This window comes from Xenopus tropicalis, chromosome 4 (genome assembly GCF_000004195.4).
Source record: "Xenopus tropicalis strain Nigerian chromosome 4, UCB_Xtro_10.0, whole genome shotgun sequence".
Classification (NCBI taxonomy): domain Eukaryota; kingdom Metazoa; phylum Chordata; class Amphibia; order Anura; family Pipidae; genus Xenopus; species Xenopus tropicalis.
This window is the reverse complement of record NC_030680.2, coordinates 48884382-48902212: the sequence shown is the minus strand read 5'-3', so window position 1 is coordinate 48902212 and position 17831 is coordinate 48884382. Positions and strand designations below refer to the sequence as shown.

At 39.5% G+C, this 17831-nt stretch overlaps 1 protein-coding gene across 1 annotated transcript in view; it reads left to right on the top strand.

Moving 5' to 3' along the window:
* Window positions 1-381: 381 nt before the first annotated feature.
* cfdp1 (craniofacial development protein 1) overlaps window positions 382-17831 on the top strand; it is a 47578-nt gene continuing 30128 nt past the window's right edge. Inside the window, 4 exon segments of the mRNA NM_001017329.2 lie at window positions 382-494; window positions 2198-2327; window positions 6560-6794; window positions 16401-16513. Of these exon segments, the coding sequence (NP_001017329.1) occupies window positions 434-494; window positions 2198-2327; window positions 6560-6794; window positions 16401-16513 (539 nt within the window). The 5' untranslated portion in view covers window positions 382-433.

Here is a 17831-nt window from a genome sequence, read left to right as displayed (position 1 = left end):
TTTAGTTGAATGGGAGTGGTATTTAGGGGGTGTGGTTGCAAAAATGGGCGTGGTAAAAAAAATGAAGGTACCGGTATGAAGTGTACAGTACGGTATTGTGCATGTTTGAACAAGCGTTTCATGTATTTCAAGAGGGTTAAATGAATCAAAATTGCTGCTTTAGTTGGAATATACAAGTGTTTACACAAATAGACGTATAAAAACGAGAGATTAAAAACCAGCAGTCGATCAGCTATGTTTGTACTATGCGGGGCACCAAAATATACAGTGATTGGTTAACTATAAATCGTGGAATTCTGGAACTTGTAGTTCTTTAATAGCGGAAGAGCAGCAGCGGTAAGTGTGTGCGCACGCGTGGGACGTAGCTGATTTCCTATCAGGCTTGTGCGTTTAGGATTTGTACGGAACAATCTCTTCTTTTACTGTTCTAGTTATGTCTGACTGTGAATCGGAAGACTATTCATGCTCAGAGGATGAGGACTACGTACCATCAGGCAAGTTACCACCCTAACGTGTTAAGGTTTTATTTGGAATCACACGTTTCGGTTTGTATTGTTCTTTGTAGTTCAGATGCGTGTTTGTGTCCGCGTTTATCACAGTGATATTTAACCTGGGGCGTTCGGGCTGCTGAGCTGTATGCTTTAAATTGTCAGAAATCAGCAAGTAGAATCTTACTATGCCTCGTGTAATTGACTTTTCGTATAATAGGTATTATTAAGGTTTGTTTATAATGTTCAAGACAGAGTGCCTGCGATTCCCACATATTAATAAATCAGGCATATTCTGGAAGAAAATACAAATAGTGATTTTTTTAGGTTTGCTGTAGGGAAAAAACATTACAGAAATGATATGGTTTTTTTTAAAAAAATATTCCATCCCCATGGTACCCATGGCCTAGAAAGCCCTAAGATTTGAAATAAGATTTGAAAGAATACTAAAAAATCTTGATCTGAACCATATTAGGAAGTATTAGTATAAGTAAAAATAAGTTCTGATCCCAGACATGTAGCATTTTAACTTACAGCTGCAGTCAGAATAGGAGGAGAAACACACAAAACTTGATTTCCAACTGAAAGATTGCTTAGAATGTCTGGAAGGAACAGGAAACATTCACTGGCTATGCAACAGCTGCCCTCCATTAGGATTAGGGCGATGTCAGATGGGCAAAATCTTCTCTCCTGCTGGCAATGAAGCACCCGTCAGTACCTGCCTCTTTATTTTTGTAATGTGTTTTACAGTGGTGATACCTGGTAATTGGCAAAAATGCAGGAGTCATTTTTCTTTGTGTTTTGCATGAGGTAATTTAAACAAAAGTGAAGGGTAGATATTGTTGGGCACTTCATTGCCCAAAGGAAGTCCCATCTTAATATTCGGAAAAGGGTTCTTACAGTGATGCTGTAAAGTTGTGGAATTCTCTCCCTGATTCAGTTGTACTGGACGACACATTAGATAGCTTCAAGAAGGTGTTGGGTGACTTTTTAGCAAGTGAAGAAATACATGTGACACAGGGAGGGGACATGTGACACAGCAAGTTAAAAGCACCCTAGGAGGCATGGGTTTTAATTCTAAGCCTGAGAGCTTAAGGACAAAAGAGTAATTTATAACTAGCAGTTGTCTTTGAATAACACTGTGTTCTAGTGATGTAAAGGTATATACAATACCCATAGTTCTTGTGGGTTAACCAGAGGGTTGCACGCTACCTTAACTGAAATCTTCCGCCAAGCCCTCCCTGGGGTGACAATCCTCTAACCCTCTGTGATATCACTGGTGGGTTTGGGTTAACTTAAAAGTAAGGGTCTGCTGGCTTTGCCAAGTTAGGGTTGGTTGCTGGCCATAGTTTTTGTGCCTACTGTGTACACCATGCTAAAATGTTATTTTTGAAAAAGAATGCCAGATATGCTTATAGATTCCACCACCATAGAAACACTTCATGCAATACCCAAAAGTCTGTGTTTCTTTCACTACTGTTTGAGGCAGTTCTAATAGGTCAGTGCAACTGCAGGGACTATGGCTGCTTGAGGCATCCAAACACAGTCCAAAGCTAAACACATGATCAGCTTGTCTTTTTATTTCCCAGCATGTATGTTTGTTTATTTTCAAGTAATCCTATTTTGAAGTGGTGTTGTATATTTTTAAAGATAATGGTCAAATATTGTAACTCATTGTATTTTATTTCTTTAATATATTTCTTTCAAAGGAGGAGAATACAGTGAAGATGACATCAATGACCTGGTAAAAGAGAGTGGTGATGATGAAGATGAGGAAGGATCAAAAAAGCCTAGTGATGTTAAATCCAAGAAAAAAAGTTCAAAAAACTACCCAGCAAGGTAATGTATTTTCCAATCATGTTTTGTTTTAATGAATAAGAACTGTAAGCACATCTTTAAGGGGAACTATTTCAAAGTCTAAAACCAATAACAAAAGTGTTCTACAAATAAAATGTTTCTAATATACAGTACACCTGTTAGGGCTCTTACACATGAGCTTGCTGTGTTCTCATGCAGTTGATTCTTTTGTGCTTCACACTGCACAGGAAGGCAGTAATAAACAGACCCTTTCTTTTTTTTATGGGAACTGAACCCATGGGACTGCACAGAAACGCTGGATGTAGATGAAACACTGTATATTTCATGTTATTGCATGTGCATTCAAAGTCAATAAAAAATTTCAGTTCTCCAGTTCTTCACTCAAGTGAAGAAAAAGTATATGTATACTATAGTCTGGAACAGTGAGTTCTATATAAAAAATTTGTTTGTGAATCTAATAATCTAGACACCAAACTTTAGATAAGTAGATGTAGTACATATTTACACCAAGCATCATTTAAATGAACCACAACCCAACAGCCAGCATTTATGGTGTAGGTGGGTCATCACAAACACATGAGCATATAGTGCTTATCTGTTAATGGAGATCCGCAACATGTAGTTCTGTGTTTGGCCCCGGGTCGGACTGGGGGGGGTGCAGGACCCACTGGGGCTGCCACCACTGGGGCCCAGCACCCCCTCAAGGGACCCCCCCTGTGGTCCCCACATGCCCCTGCCACCCACTAAATCCCCTCCCTGAGCACATAATTGTGGGACAAGCCGAACCGGGGTGCCCAGCAGGGATAGGTTCTGGCCGCCAGCCCAGTCTGATCCTGTTTGGCCCCCTATCTTTGTGAACACAAAGAATCTTCTTTACTTACAGAGCAGCAATATATGATGTCCTGAATCAGAACAGTTATTGTACTATATGAAAAGTTCTGTGGTACCCAGATCATTGTATAGGACTGGTTACGAACCATTCCCACCCTTAGCTAATAGACTTTACTTGGGAATGGTTACAACCGTAAACAATGTCTATTAGCTAAGGGTGGACATGGACATATCTGTGATCTTAATGGGGCAGCGTACCATCTTGTTCAATATGTGCTTAATGAATAGAACTTGCACTAAACACATTTTTTCTATTGTATTAAACTTTAAATCTACAGTATATGGTTTGTGTTTTTTCTAGCAGTCAGGAAGGAATTTTTTCCCCTCTGCGGCAAATTAGAGAGGCTTCAGATGGGGTTTTTTGCCTTCCTCTGGATCAAGTAGTAGTTAGGCAGGTTATATATAGGCATTATGGTTGAACTTGATGGACGTATGTCTTTTTTCAACCCAACTTACTATGTTACTATGTTACAACAAATGGGGAAACTAAAGCTACAATATGATTGCTTCATGAACGATCTTCAGTTTCCTTGTTTAGTTTAAGAAATAACAAGAGTCCTATTTATTAAACTCATATTGAACATGCTCCTGGGGATCAAACCTAAGATGTCTAAAAAGTAGTGTACCAAGATATGCACCAGATACTTGAGATTGAGTTGAGGAAAAGGAAAAGGAAAGGATAGTAAAGAGTTAATCTCAAGCTGCAGGCATATGATCAGTTGTCTCAATAGTGCCCTTATGTCTCCCCATATTTCACCTGTTCAGAAGATCGGAAGCCAAACAGGAAGAAAAAACGCTGAGCTGTGTAAAGAAAGTTTTCATAATGCCTTGCTCCTGCACAGACAAGTCAACATGCTCAGTTAGTAAAGACTATGGGGGGGGGGGAGATTTACTGATCCACGAATCCGAATCCCGAAAGGGAAAAAATCGGATTGGAAACGAAAATTTTGCGTCGTCGTCACGATTTTTTCTTATTTTGGGTGACTATTTCGTCGCCGTCGCGACTTTTTCGTATTGAGCTATCGTGAATGGCGGAAAAACCTTTCCGACTTTGCATGATTTTGGAAGCCTTCCATAGGAATAAATGGCACTGTGCAGCTCCATCCTGGCCCAAGGAAAGTCACGATACCGAAGCTTGAATGAATCCGAAACTTTCGTACTCGTTGCGACAATACGATTTTTTTGCGACAGCGACTAAAAAGTCGCGGAAAATATACGACAAATTCGCGATGGCGCCGAAAAAGTCACAAAAAACAAAAAAGACGCTTTTGGTCCGTTCGTGGATTAGTAAATCTCCCCCTATGAGTCACCTTCCTGCTGATTGGCTCAGATCCACATTCCTAAGGGGGGGGGAGTAAGTTCTTCGCATTCTTGAGGGAGCAGAAAGCGGCATGTCTGTGGCACAGGAATTACAGACACAAGAAATCTTTATTCAGAGAAGTCAGTGCAGCTTTTCTGTGAGTGCTTATGGCTGTATTTACATAGACCTTTCTGATAAAGCTTACTTAGTTTTTACCTTTTCTTTCTCCTTTAAAGCAGATGTTCACCTTCAAACAAAAGTCTGAATTTGAAAAGCCCCTGTCCAGCCCAGGACTTTGCAGACAGTCAAATAAAAAAGTTTACACTGAACTGCCTTCCCTCTTCTGTGTTATTTGCATATCCAATACCATTGGCTGGCAAGATTCAGCCAATTCTGTCAATGCAATGCAAACAAAGCAGGAGAGGAAAGGCATGCCGAGTAAGCAGTTCATTGTCAACTTCCTGTTTGGGCAGAATACAAGTTGGAGTCGGCAATCCCTTCAGAGGAGATAAGAAAGAGCAAAGGAGAGAGTGTTATAGCAGCGATGTTAGTGGTCTTTAGCTAAACATATAAAATTTAACTAAACATTTTAAATGATAAAAAAAGATTTACAAATATGTTTTTTCTGACGTGCTGTTCAAATGTCTGAACATCCCCTTTAAGTTTGCTCAAAACAGTTAAATATTAAATAAAACCAACAGGATTGTTTGTCAGCAACATGCATTTTTACAGTTTATAGTGTCAGATTTTTTTTTTTTTTAATGTTTTGTGCTATCTCACTTTAGGGCATTTCCTGGGGGGGGGATTTTTAGTTTACTACTTCTGGAACAAGCAAGAGCTCTAAATACAAAAAAAAAAAAAAATTCCATGATATAGGTATTTATATTGGAAAAATAGTTTATTTTATACATAAAAATTCAACTGATATGAAAGCCTCATGTCTATTGAACGTGCTAATACCAGATATGTATAGTTTTAAGGTAATTTCTGACTTCCCTAGATCAGAAACTTCCAGCAGTAAATTACAGAATTTTCAAAGCACTATAGCAGAATACAGCATACTTTTAGATTCCAAAGCCAAACAAATCCTGAAACAATGGATATACCCCAGGAAACCATCCATATATTTTTGAAAAGTACACATTCTGCCAAATCCAAAATGAGTAAGTCTTTCTACTCCTAATTACCTAACATCAAAGCTTTTATGAGCTTTGTGTATGTATTATTTATGAAAAATCACATCAAAACTTTGTTTGCAAATTAATATTTTCCACATACCATTAGGTACCCAAGAAAAAACACTGAACGGTTTAATGCCTATTGTGCATAGGGTTACCAAAGTATCTGGCATTTAGAGACCCCGAAATTAAGTTGCTTACATATTTCTACATATTCTACTACCAAAAAAAAATATACAGCCTGATTTATGTGTGAAAAAAGTTTCAAACAAGTAAGCTGATCCCAGAAAACCTCACATTGTAAGAAAATACACATTCTGTCAGATCTAACATGGATAACTACATCTTTGTATGGCAAAGCACCAAACAGCAAAGCTACACTAAACTTAGTTGCAACTTGTCTGCTGCTGTCATTCGTTCCCTGCTTCTGCTTGTTGCCTAGGTTCTGAGGAAAGAGCAGGGAGCGAAGGAATTGCTTTAAAAGCCGCTCCTCTACTCCCCAGTAGGAAATGCTGGAGAATGTAGAATCTAGGTTCTGTGGCATTTCAGTCCTTTTTAATTCACAGAACATAGATTCATTGTTCTGTTGCATTTAAAGGGCTAAATTCCATCAAGTACAAGGTACTTTCTTATAAAGGAAAAAAGGTACTGTCTTATAAGGTAAAAAAGAACTTACATTTTTTTTTATTATAATTGTCTGCTTAAAAAGAATAATATGGGAAATGGCATTCCCATATTTTGATAATTTCTCTATAATGGGTGTAACGATATCCCATGACTTTATAACTTTTCCCCTGGGAGTTTAAGTTTCTAGATCGGTGATTTAGCTGTGCTGAAATTTATTTTTCTGTACTTACTGTATTATTGTTTTCTTACTTTCCAAGAAAGCAAAAGAAAGGAGTCCTTATCCTTAGTTCAAAGGAGGATGGGGGTGAGAATGAGGTCCAGGACATGGCCCCTGGTGAAGCTGAAGACAACAATATTTTTTCTGAACTGAAACAAAAAAAGATGGCAGAGGCAAAAAAGAAAAGGGAAGATGACCTTTGGTCAAGTTTTCTTTCTGATGTTGGTCAGAAACCCAAGCAACCACCTCTGCCTTCAAGTTCTGTGAATAACCAGGTAATGTTAATTTTATGCTCCTGGTAGCATAGAGAAGAATCAACTGTACTTTTACCTTATAAGGCAAAATTTCTTTGTGTTATATATATATTTGCTTCATGCTGCTATTTTATCGTGCATGCAGTCTGTAAAAGTTATCTCTGCATTTTCATCATGATAAATGTCTTGTTGTCATTAATGTATTTGCTTAAAAAGTAGGGTTTGTTTAAGTTAATGTTACAGTCTATAATTACCGTATGTTGACAATTTTGGAGACCTCACCGAACTAGCAGATCTGTTACCGATTTTGCCACCTGCACACTGGTCTAGTGGCCACACACTGAGTGATACTGCAGACCTACTGAGACCCATTGTGTCAGGCCCTTGCCTGACAGGATTTTTAAACCTGCCCATTAGCTAGGTGTCTTTTTTTTTTTTTTTGCCTGACATCATTCTGGCAGGTTGCTAGGACACCAGTTAACAGCTGACTGGAGGGGCTTGGTAGCTTACTTTAGCCTGTGTTCAGACAAAGTTAAAGCTCCACCTGTGGGCCTTATACATATGTATTAGCAGTATTTTGAACTCTGTGTTTTAATTAAGGAGAGTGTGTGAGCATACTTTTATGTCCCAGAATTAAGATGGCTGCAAGGGATGATTGGATCACTGTGGTAGTGAGGCTCCATCAGTTCTGGAATGAGTAACCAGTGGACCATGTAGCAGAGTGTTCCCATACAAATTCTTTTAAAAGATAGGACTTACACATGGGTTGCTGATCAGACAGTAACTTTGGAAATTAGCAAACTATTAAACAGTGGACCTTTTATAAACCCAGCTTTCCTTTCAGCAGTTATTTGTAAAATGCATATCAAGCCAGTGTACAAGAGATGCTTAAGCTATAGTACAAATAGTCATTGAAAAAAAATAGTGAATGGCATCAGCCTGTACACTTCAGATACAATTAAGAAAATATGCATGTGCATAAATAACCCAATTTTAAGACTTAAAGTTCAGCTTGACCATGATGAAACTTTTTTCCCCTTTAAGTGGTGGTGTTCTGCTTTTTACTTAATTACTTGTTAGTGGATAATTTGCTTATGTTTAAAGAATACTGTCACGGTAATTTTTTAAAAAAATTCATCAGTTTATAGTGCTGCTTCAGCAGAATTCTGCACTGAAATCCATTCTTTTAAAGAGCAAAGTGAGAGGATTAGACATATTCTTAGTTTCCCAAATGCCTTCAGCCATGTGATTTGTGCTCTGATAAACTTCAGTCACTCTTTACTGCTGCTTTGCATATTAGAATGATAATCACCTTTTTATTCCCAGCAGTCTGTTAGCAGAACAATGGGAAGCTAACAGGTTACCAGCCCCCTGACACCTCTACTAATGGCACTGCTGGTACTGTCCTGAATTTTAGCCAGTTGTTAAACGGGCAAAATGCCTATACTGCCTCCCAATAATTTAGGGTGGCTTCAGGCATTAGCCTCAATTATCTTATACAGTAAAGCATGTATAGATATATACACACGATGCACTTGTAAGTAATAGTACTTACTGCTAAATAAAGCACTAGAGATATTGTAAGATTAACTTATTGTAAAGTTCCCTTATACATGGTTATCATATCACCCCTTAAGTGACTCTTCTCCAGTGTAAACAACCTCATCTTGGCTAGTCTTGCCCCATAACTGAGACTTTCCATACCTCATAGTTGCCTTTCTCTGAACCCTCTCTAACTCAATAATATTCTGTTTGAGCACTGGAGACCGAAACTACACGCCATATTCTAGATGGTGTGTTACCAGCGCTCTGTAAAGTGGTAGAATAACCCCTTCTCCTGCGAATCTATGTACATTTTAATACAGCTCAGAACCTTGTTTGCCCTTGCAGCTGCTGCCTGGCATTGCTTGCTACAGCCAAGTTTATTATCTACAAGGACTCCAAGGTCCTTCTCCATTATGGATTTGCCCAGTGCAGTCCCATTAACATGAAAGGAGAATGAAAGGTAAAAATCACTGTGGGGTGCCAAATGTTAGGCACCCCCAGTGACTCTTTTTTGCTTGCCTTTTACCATGGGCTGGTGCTCCTGTTAGGAGAATACTGCATCAGCCTGGGGTAGCTGCGAGCAAGTCTTTCCTCTTTCTTCGGAATCCCGTGGCTCACCAATGCACAGTTGAGTGAAGAAGCCGGCTTTTTTGTTAAAGTTCAGGTTTTCATTCTACTGCCCATTCACAAGCAGCATGAAGGAAGAAGAGATCCTCGCAGTTACCCCGGGCTTGTGCAGTTTTCTTCTAACAGGAGCACCAGCCTGGGGTAAAAGGTAACTGATTACCGTCACTGGGGAGTGCCTAACAATTTGGCACCCCCCAGTGATGGAGCCTTTCCTTCTCTTGCATATTTTTACATCCCAGGTGCATGACCTTAACATTTATCAACATTAAATCTCATCTGCCACTTAGCAGCCCAGATTGCTAGTTTGTCAAGATCCTGCTGCATGGATGCCACAACCTGTATAAAATTTCTCCAGCAGAATCATGCATTGAAATCCATCTTTTAAAAGCACAAACAGATTTTTTTTATATTTAATTTTAAAATTTCACATGGGGTTAGCCATATTTTTAATTTCCCAGGGTGCTACAGCCATGAGACCTGTGCTCTGATGAACTTCAGTCACACGTTACTGCTGTGCTGCACAGTGAATTAATGTCACCCCCCTCCCTTTCCCCACCAGCAGCTGATCAGCAGAACAATGGGAAGGTAGCAAGATAGCAGTTCCCAGTAGATAGTAAGAAATCCAAGTCCGGCTTGGGACTCCTCCAGTTACATGGGAGTAGGAGAAACAACAGGCTATCTTAAAGCAGTTCTAATGTGTAGCGCTGATCCAAATAAAGGTTACAATCAGGCACAATGCAGGAGACGGCTGCCTACACACCATTATAACGGCTTAAAAAAATACATTTGTTTGTTCAAAAAAAATATTAAATACTAGAGTAAATTATGTGTAATGTAAAAAGTGTAAATTAAAAATAAAAAGTATACTGTCAAATTTGAAGGAACCCCTTTAAGTTTATTAATCTCTATATTCCTTTTTCCTGTCCACTAAATTTTCCCTTCATCCCGGTAGTGGTATTAGAGGAGATAGTTTAGGAATGTTAAGAAGTCTCCAATAATACATTGTGCCATAAGAAAATGGATTCCCATTAAAGGACAACTAAAGCTTAACTAAAGAAACAGGCTAGAAATTTTGTACATTACATTTTGAACCTTTGTACCAGTGCTAGGCAACCACAGCCCTTTAGCAGGAATGATCTGTACCTTCAAATATGCTCCCAGTTGCTCCCCATCTTCTTTTCTGCTGATTTACTACACATGCTCTGTGCTGCTGTCAGTTATTGAGTTTAGGGACTGACTCATAATATACAGTATGTATAGAATTATATAATATACATTTAACAGTATAAGGCTGATTTGCAACAACCCCTAAGCTTAGATTCTCAACAGCTGCCCAAAACACACTGAGCATGTGCACTATCCCGGACAGTTCTAACAGAATCCAAAAGAAAAAGTTCCTGTGACAACTGTAAAGACCTATATCATTGCTGTTATAGAGGTGCTGAAACTTTTGGCTAGTGCAGTCAGTTTAGTATATAAAATATAGCATTTCTAGCCATATTCAATTTTAGCGTTTAGTCCTCCTTTAAACAGGTAATAGAGTTTTGTTTGATCAAGTCATTTGTCTAATTTTTTTGGTTAAAAAATGACCATTCTGCTTATGCCACTTTTCTTTAAAGAAACAACTAATTTTGCTTTAGTTTTTACTTTATTGAAATCACAAATTATTTGAGTGTTTATCTTCTCCGAAGCGTGGTAGCATGCTAAATGAGTCTTTGCTAAAAATATAGTTTCTGACTTTGCTGCATTGTTTTCTGAGTATCATAAACTTTCAGTTGTTTCCTTTTATTTATGCTAATGGCACACATTTCCAATACCCCCCCAAGTTGCCTGTGATATAAATGACTTAAAGATGCTATCTAAGTCACTTAAAGCAATAATGTCTGGTTTCTAGCAGTGTTTGGCTTTTTAAAGGGGTTAACTCACCTTTGAGTTAACCTTTAGTATGATGTGTAGAGAGGGTTATTCTAAGAGAATTTGCATTTGGTCTTTATTTTGTATTTATAGTTGTTTTTTTTTTTGTCTAGAAATTTACCAAGAAAAAAATTAACATGACTTAGCTAAATAAACAGATATTTGGTAACACAAGCAGTGTTCTATGTCTCCTTATTAATAAGGTGGGAAAGGGTAGGGAAGGCCAAGGGGAAGTGGGGTGTGAAATTGAGCGTAAGCTGGGTCCCTTACATTTATTGAGTTTCGGACTTATATTTTTTCATGTTACAGAACATAGTGTAAAGTGGTGTATAATAGATATGACATAAATAGTATCCATTGGTTATGCAATCATATACTCAAATCAGATCATATAATATAGAAAACCTTGCAAATCAAATTTGTGATAAAGGTGCAACAAAAATGGAACAAATGTACCAAGTCCAACATACAAACTTAAAAGTGTAAAGTAAAATAAAGCAAATGGTAATGATAGCCAGATACAATTGCACAACGTCCTTTAGAGACCACCAATACATTTTTCATGACTTCTGAAACCCCTGGGGATTTTGCGGAAAAGAAATCCCATGGAGACCATATGTTGGCATTTAGTTGTACAGTATTAGTTATATATTTGGGTCATAGTTTCAAAACACTTGCTGCTATCAACCATTGATATAACCTCAGATATACTGGCCACTGGTTGTGACTTCCATTTAGAGGTAAGTGCTAGTTGGGATACAGGTTGCCCCAATATTAGCAACTATTTGGGAATATAGCACAGGGTGGAATATCAAGGATTATAGTGCTTCACCAACAGGACCCTAGCATCATTACTGAAGGAGACGTAATGCTGATGTATTCGCATTAGTTGTTTTAGTAGGGACAGTTTAGCAATCAATTCAGGTCGGTGATCCAGACCTCTTTTAAGTTTTGTTACAGGTTGCCCCAATATTAGCAAAAAAATTATGTGGCATTTCTAATACCGAACTGATGAGGTTACCCAACACTGTGGTGTTATTAAAGGGCATTGCCACAGAATATGGCTTACGGTTCCTGTGGCTGTACATCCCCTCCAACAGTGTGGGGAACTATTTGGGAATATAGCACAGGGTGGAATATCAAGGATTATAGTGCTTCACCAACAGGACCCTAGCATCATTACTGAAGGAGAAGTAATGCTGATGTATTCGCATTAGTTGTTTTAGTAGGGACAGTCTAGCAATCAATTCAGGTCGGTGATCCAGACCTCGTTTAAGTTTTGTTACAGGTTGCCCCAATATTAGCAAAAAAATTAGCAATGTGGCATTGCTAATACTGAACTGATGAGGTTACCCAACACTGTGGTGTTATTAAAGGGCATTGGCTGTACATCTCCTCCAACAGTATGGGGAACTATTTGGGAATATTTTTGTTAGCCTGTCTGGCGTTATATACCATCTCATTCTAACTTTATATACACTTTCTTTTTGTTGCGTACACAGCACAGTTCTTAATGAGGACCTGAACTGTTTAGCTTGGTGAGTGGATCGGGCTTGAAGGGAGTATCCCTATCATGTACATCTGACAATATCATATTTAAGTGTCCTCCTATGATGGTTATAGGAGAGGCTACTTTTGATAATTTAGATAACACCTGTCATGACAGGCATGTAAGAGTTAAGAAAAGAGGCCAAGGTATCCAAAAAAATCTTCTGAGGCCAATTAACCATTTGACTAGAAGAGTGTGTGTGTCAGTTCAGTTACAATAACCCTTTTAATACTAGAGTGTTTGGCACCTCTCATTACCAGTGTGAGAAGTATGAGAGTGGTGGCAGCAAGTTAGTGAGAGTTAGTTCGTCTTTGGGGTGCTATGATGCTAATCTACCCTGTGTACCAGGTGTGTGAGACTGAGAAGTGACCCTTTAGACCAGTGATCCACAAACATAGGTGCCCTGAAGCAGGAGGTAGTGACCTTAAGGTCAGAGATTTTGTTATATGAACTGCATAATCTTTTCGTATCCAGCTTTCTTTTGACTTTTGCATACTTGATAACTTTACGTATAAATTCATGAGTACAGGCGCTTGAAATGTGTTTCCTGTAACATTGCTCACATTCTCTTTCATGGCTAGAGAACATTTTTTAGAACTATTAAGTCCTTTCACATTAAGAAAGACTAATTTGATCATGTTTGCTGCATTTAGAACTTCAAAAATCTATAACCGATTTTATCGACATCTATTTTGGCTAATACAGTAGTTTGATACATAAAAATAGATCAAAAAGAAAAAGTAGCAGTTTGGTACCTTATTTAAAGTGCCATTAGTTAGCAAATTTTGTGTACCAATGCCAATTGGAACGTCCAGGCAGCACAGGGTGGAATATCAAGGATTATAGTGTTTCACCGACAGGACCCTAGCATCATCACTGAAGGTGACGTAATGCTGATGTATTCACATTAGTTGTTTTAGTAGGGACAGTCTAGCAATCAATTCAGGTCGGTGATCCGGACCTCGTAGAAGGCTGTGGTGGAGATCTTGGTTGATTAGGTCCAACCTTTTCCCATTCAGTGGTCATTTTGATTGTAGATTTCTGTGGCTCCAGTCCTATTGGTGGAAGAACCATGGAGAGCAGAATTTTTTTGATCTGTTTAGGGACCAAAAAGGGGATATTGTTGGCCATTGCTGGTGGCTATTAATTTGAATGGGAACTCCATCTGTAGCTGATATTATGAGCCCCCAAAAGCTGTGTAACTGGTGTCAGCTCCCTTCTCTAAGCCAAGGTGATTGGAGAGACATCATATATCTGTAACTTAGTACCTTGGGATTCCACGTGTGTAAACATTCTGGTATGGGCCAGGACTTTGCTTTCAAAATAATGGCAGCATATTATGAAATCCGGTTGGGCCTTTTGGGGCCTAGTGCTCTGTGAGCCTGGTCAAACCGCCAAGCTTCTGCTGGTAGGTCTGGGCATAATGTTGAAAATAATGTTCTGAGATATTGTCTGAGGTCTTTAGGTTGTATGCTTTCAGGAATGCCTCTGATTCTTAAATTTTGCCTGTGGTTCCTTTTCTCCAAGTCCTCTCTTCATAATGCTCCTTTTCAAGACTGGACTTTTTCAAGAAAACTTAGAAAAGTCCAGTTGTTTTAGACTTAATTCTACTAGATACTCCTTTTAAGGATATTAATTCCTCTCTCGAAGTCATTAAGTGATCTAGTCTATTATGACGTAAAATCATGTTATCTTAGATGTTCTCCAAGTGATCAACCCGTTGGCCCAAAGAGATGTCAAATGTCAGAAACAGAAAGCTGTTTAATAACGGCTTTGTTTGTTTGTGCAGAACTGTGGTCAGTACCTTCGAGGTGCATGGTAGAGTGCCTCTCTCGTTTGCGGCTACGATGCTGAACTGGCTAATGAGCTGAGATCCGGGTCCCGATCACCGCCATCTTGGATCCGTCAGAGTTTAGGCACCGAGTTTAGGTAGAAATGGGGACATAGTGCAGGTAGCGTCTCTGTTTTGTTTTTTATACGTGTCTCTGTTTCCTTATGCAATCACCTGCACTTCTGTTGGCTGGTTAAAAGCTAAAATAGGGGTTGCTTTTGGCCCTTTCTCTCAGAGCTCACTTCTGAGACATCCTCACAGCTCCATGACATGCTTGCGCCCTCCTACTAAAAGTTATCTTAAAGGAGATGTCAACCCTAATTTTAATTTCACTTCTAATGGATAGGGCACCTTACCCCCACTTAAACCGCATAAGTGCTTTATTTGCACACAAAGCAAGCTTCTGGTACTGAAAATATTACATTCTTAAAGGAGAATGAAAGGCTAAGTCACTTGGGGGTGCTAAAATGTTAGGCACCCCCAAGTGACTTTAATTGCTTACCTTGTACCCCGGGCTGGTGCCCCTGTTAGGAGAAAACAGCACTTTCCAACATCACCGCCCAACATTTGAAATAACAGCACTCCTAAGCTTCCATGTTATTGAGTGAGGAAAGTTGCCTGTTGTTCTTAAATGTTAGGCACCCCCAAGTGACCTTAATCGCTTACCTTGTACCCCGGGCTGGTGCCCCTGTTAGGAGAAAACAGCACCAGCCCAGGGTACCTGTAGCGATGCGCTTCCTCCTTTCCAGCTTCGTTTCGTTGCGACTACACAATAGGCGCATGCGCAGTAGAGTGAAAAGCTGACTTCTCTGTTAAAGTTCGGCTTTTCACTCTACTGCGCATGCGCGCGCGAGCGATACATGAAGAAGGAAGCGCTACAGGTACCCCGGGCTGGTGCTGTTCTCTCTGAACAGGGGCACCAGCCCGGGGGAAAAGGTATGCGATTCAAGTCACTTGGGGGTGCCTAACATTTAAGAACAACAGGCAACTTTCCTCACTCAATAATATGGAAGCTTAGGAGTGCTGTTATTTCAAATGTTGGGCGGTGATGTTGGAAATTGCTGAAGGCAAACTTCAGCCCCCCCACCTTGGTAATTTGATGGAGGTCGGTATAAGAAACGTTTTGATGAGTATGAACAAGGCTCTCCTGATTTTATTTTGTTTTTGTGTTATAGTCCCCTTTAGACTATACTAGGGAGGAGACAACCAGCTTTATTTTATATCTGGTTATTTTGGACATTATACCTTTCATATCCCTTGCATACTGATAGCAGTTGGCCCAGAAATAAGTAACCCAGTGTCCTCTGCCTTTATTATCCCCCCACATGCTGTCCATAACCCTTTCCGGCCTACTCTCATCCCATAGCAGCACAACAGTAGTTCTCATGTATTACAATTTATAATATTAATTGTTCACAAAACTCCTTATTTATACACATTGAAAGGTAAGCTTTGGGTGCTGAAAATACTACATTGTTGAGAATAACAACTTTCCATATTCAATAACATGAAAGCTTATGGGTGCTATTGTAGCAAATCATTCCAGAACATAGCCTATTGAATACTATTAATTAAGGAAATACTGTCATGGGAAAACATCAGTTTTTTAAAAACACAGATTTTTTTTATATATAATTTTAAAATTTCACATGGGGCTAGCCATAGTCTTAATTTCCCAGGGTACCACAGCCATGTGACCTGTGCTCTGATAAACTTCAGTCACACTTTACTGCTGAGCTGCAAGTTGGACTGATATCACCCCCTCCCAGCAGCCGATCAGCAGATATCAGAATAGCACTCAATAGTAAGAAATCCAAGTCCGGCTTGGGACTCCTCCAGTTACATGGGAGTAGGAAAAACAACAGGCTATCTGAAAGCAGTTCTAATGTGTATCGCTGATCCTATTAAAAGCTCACAATCAGGCACAATGCACTGAGACGGCTGCCTACACACCAATATAACAGCTTAAAAAAATACATTTGTTGGTTGATTAATAAAATGTTAGAGTGAATTATTTGCTATGTAAACAGTGTAATTTAGAAATAAAAACTATAAAAATCTTGACAGTTTCCCTTTATATACTAATATTAACTAGTGTTAAAATTCCTGTGGATACACAATTTTGAGGGTTTTTTTTTTGTTTGTGTTTTTTTTTTTAAAGACTCCTGTAGAAAAACCCAAGGTGCCATTACCAGATAAAGAGACAGAGAAGCAAAAGGAGACTTCAAAAATGACCATAACTACAGTATATGATTTTGCAGGTGAAGAAGTAAGGTAAGTACAAAACTACCTTTGTCTATGTATATTAAAGATGCTAGGACTTGTTAACATAAGTATTGTTGCCCATAGGAACAAAGATTTGCTTTAGAGCAGTGCTGTCCAACTGGCGGCCCTCTGTGTGGCCCCCCACCTGTTTGGCTGCTTTGATGGCTTACCTTTGAGTAAGCTTTAAATGGTATCAGTACTGAGATTAACTGGCCCCCTGCATGGTTCTCACTTCAGATTCAGGCTGTAATCCCTCTGTATTGTTTAAAAATGTAATCCCCTGTGTTTTTTTACACCTTTTAATACCTGCATTGTTCACCCCCTGCAGTGTTCACACCTCAGGCTCAGCCTGTAATCACTCCCATTGTTCACTTCTTCACACCTCAGACATAGGTACTGTAGGCAGAGTATGGCACATACAGCCAGCATAGGGCAGGGAGGGTATGGCACACACAGGAAGGGTAGGGCAGGCAGAGTATGGCACACACAGTCAGGGTAGGGCAGGCAGAGTATGGCACACACAGACAGCATAGGACAGGCAGAGTGCTGCCTGTGTGTGCCATACTCTGCCTGCCCTATGCTGCTTGTGGGAGGTGAACCTGGCAGGGGTTTGTTGTAGGAGTTTGTTAGCAGTTGGAAATAGCCATTAAATGGTCCCAAAGGTGTGTAATTATGTACTGGGGGTTGCTCTGCTATCCACAGGGGAGGAGGAGGCATATGGAATTTAAGGGTATATCTTAATATGACATAATTCTTTCACATATGAATGATGGTTGATATCCCCACAGTAAGGACCAAGCATTTGGGATTTTGCTGTGCTACCACCATTGTGATAAAATAGGTGTGGTTTAAAGTGGGTGTGGTTTCAAAAAGGAGTGGTCAAAACTGGCTTCCATTAGCGGCCCTCCACCATGTACGCTAGAGAAATTCCGGCCCTCGGCACCGTAGAAGTTGGACAGCACTGCTTTAGAGCATATCAGTCCACATGCATAGGAAGATAATCTTGTGTGGTGAGGCTGCCCTATGAGAGAACGATGACTGACTTGATCACCCAAATGGAGCCTAGATTGGTTTGATTAATATTATGGTAGTGCATCCTACACAGAGAACTTGGAAAACCAAGCACCATGTGTGCTTTTCAATGGTGGTTTACTTTATTGCCAGTGGTAAAGCATTTCAGGAAGATTTGTTGCCTGCCGTAGCCAAGATTTAACTGCAGGCGACAAATATCTTTCTCAGAATTGAGGATACAGTCATATGGAAAAGTTTGGGAACCCCTCTCAGCATGCATAAACATTTACTCCACTTTCAACAAAAAAGATAACAG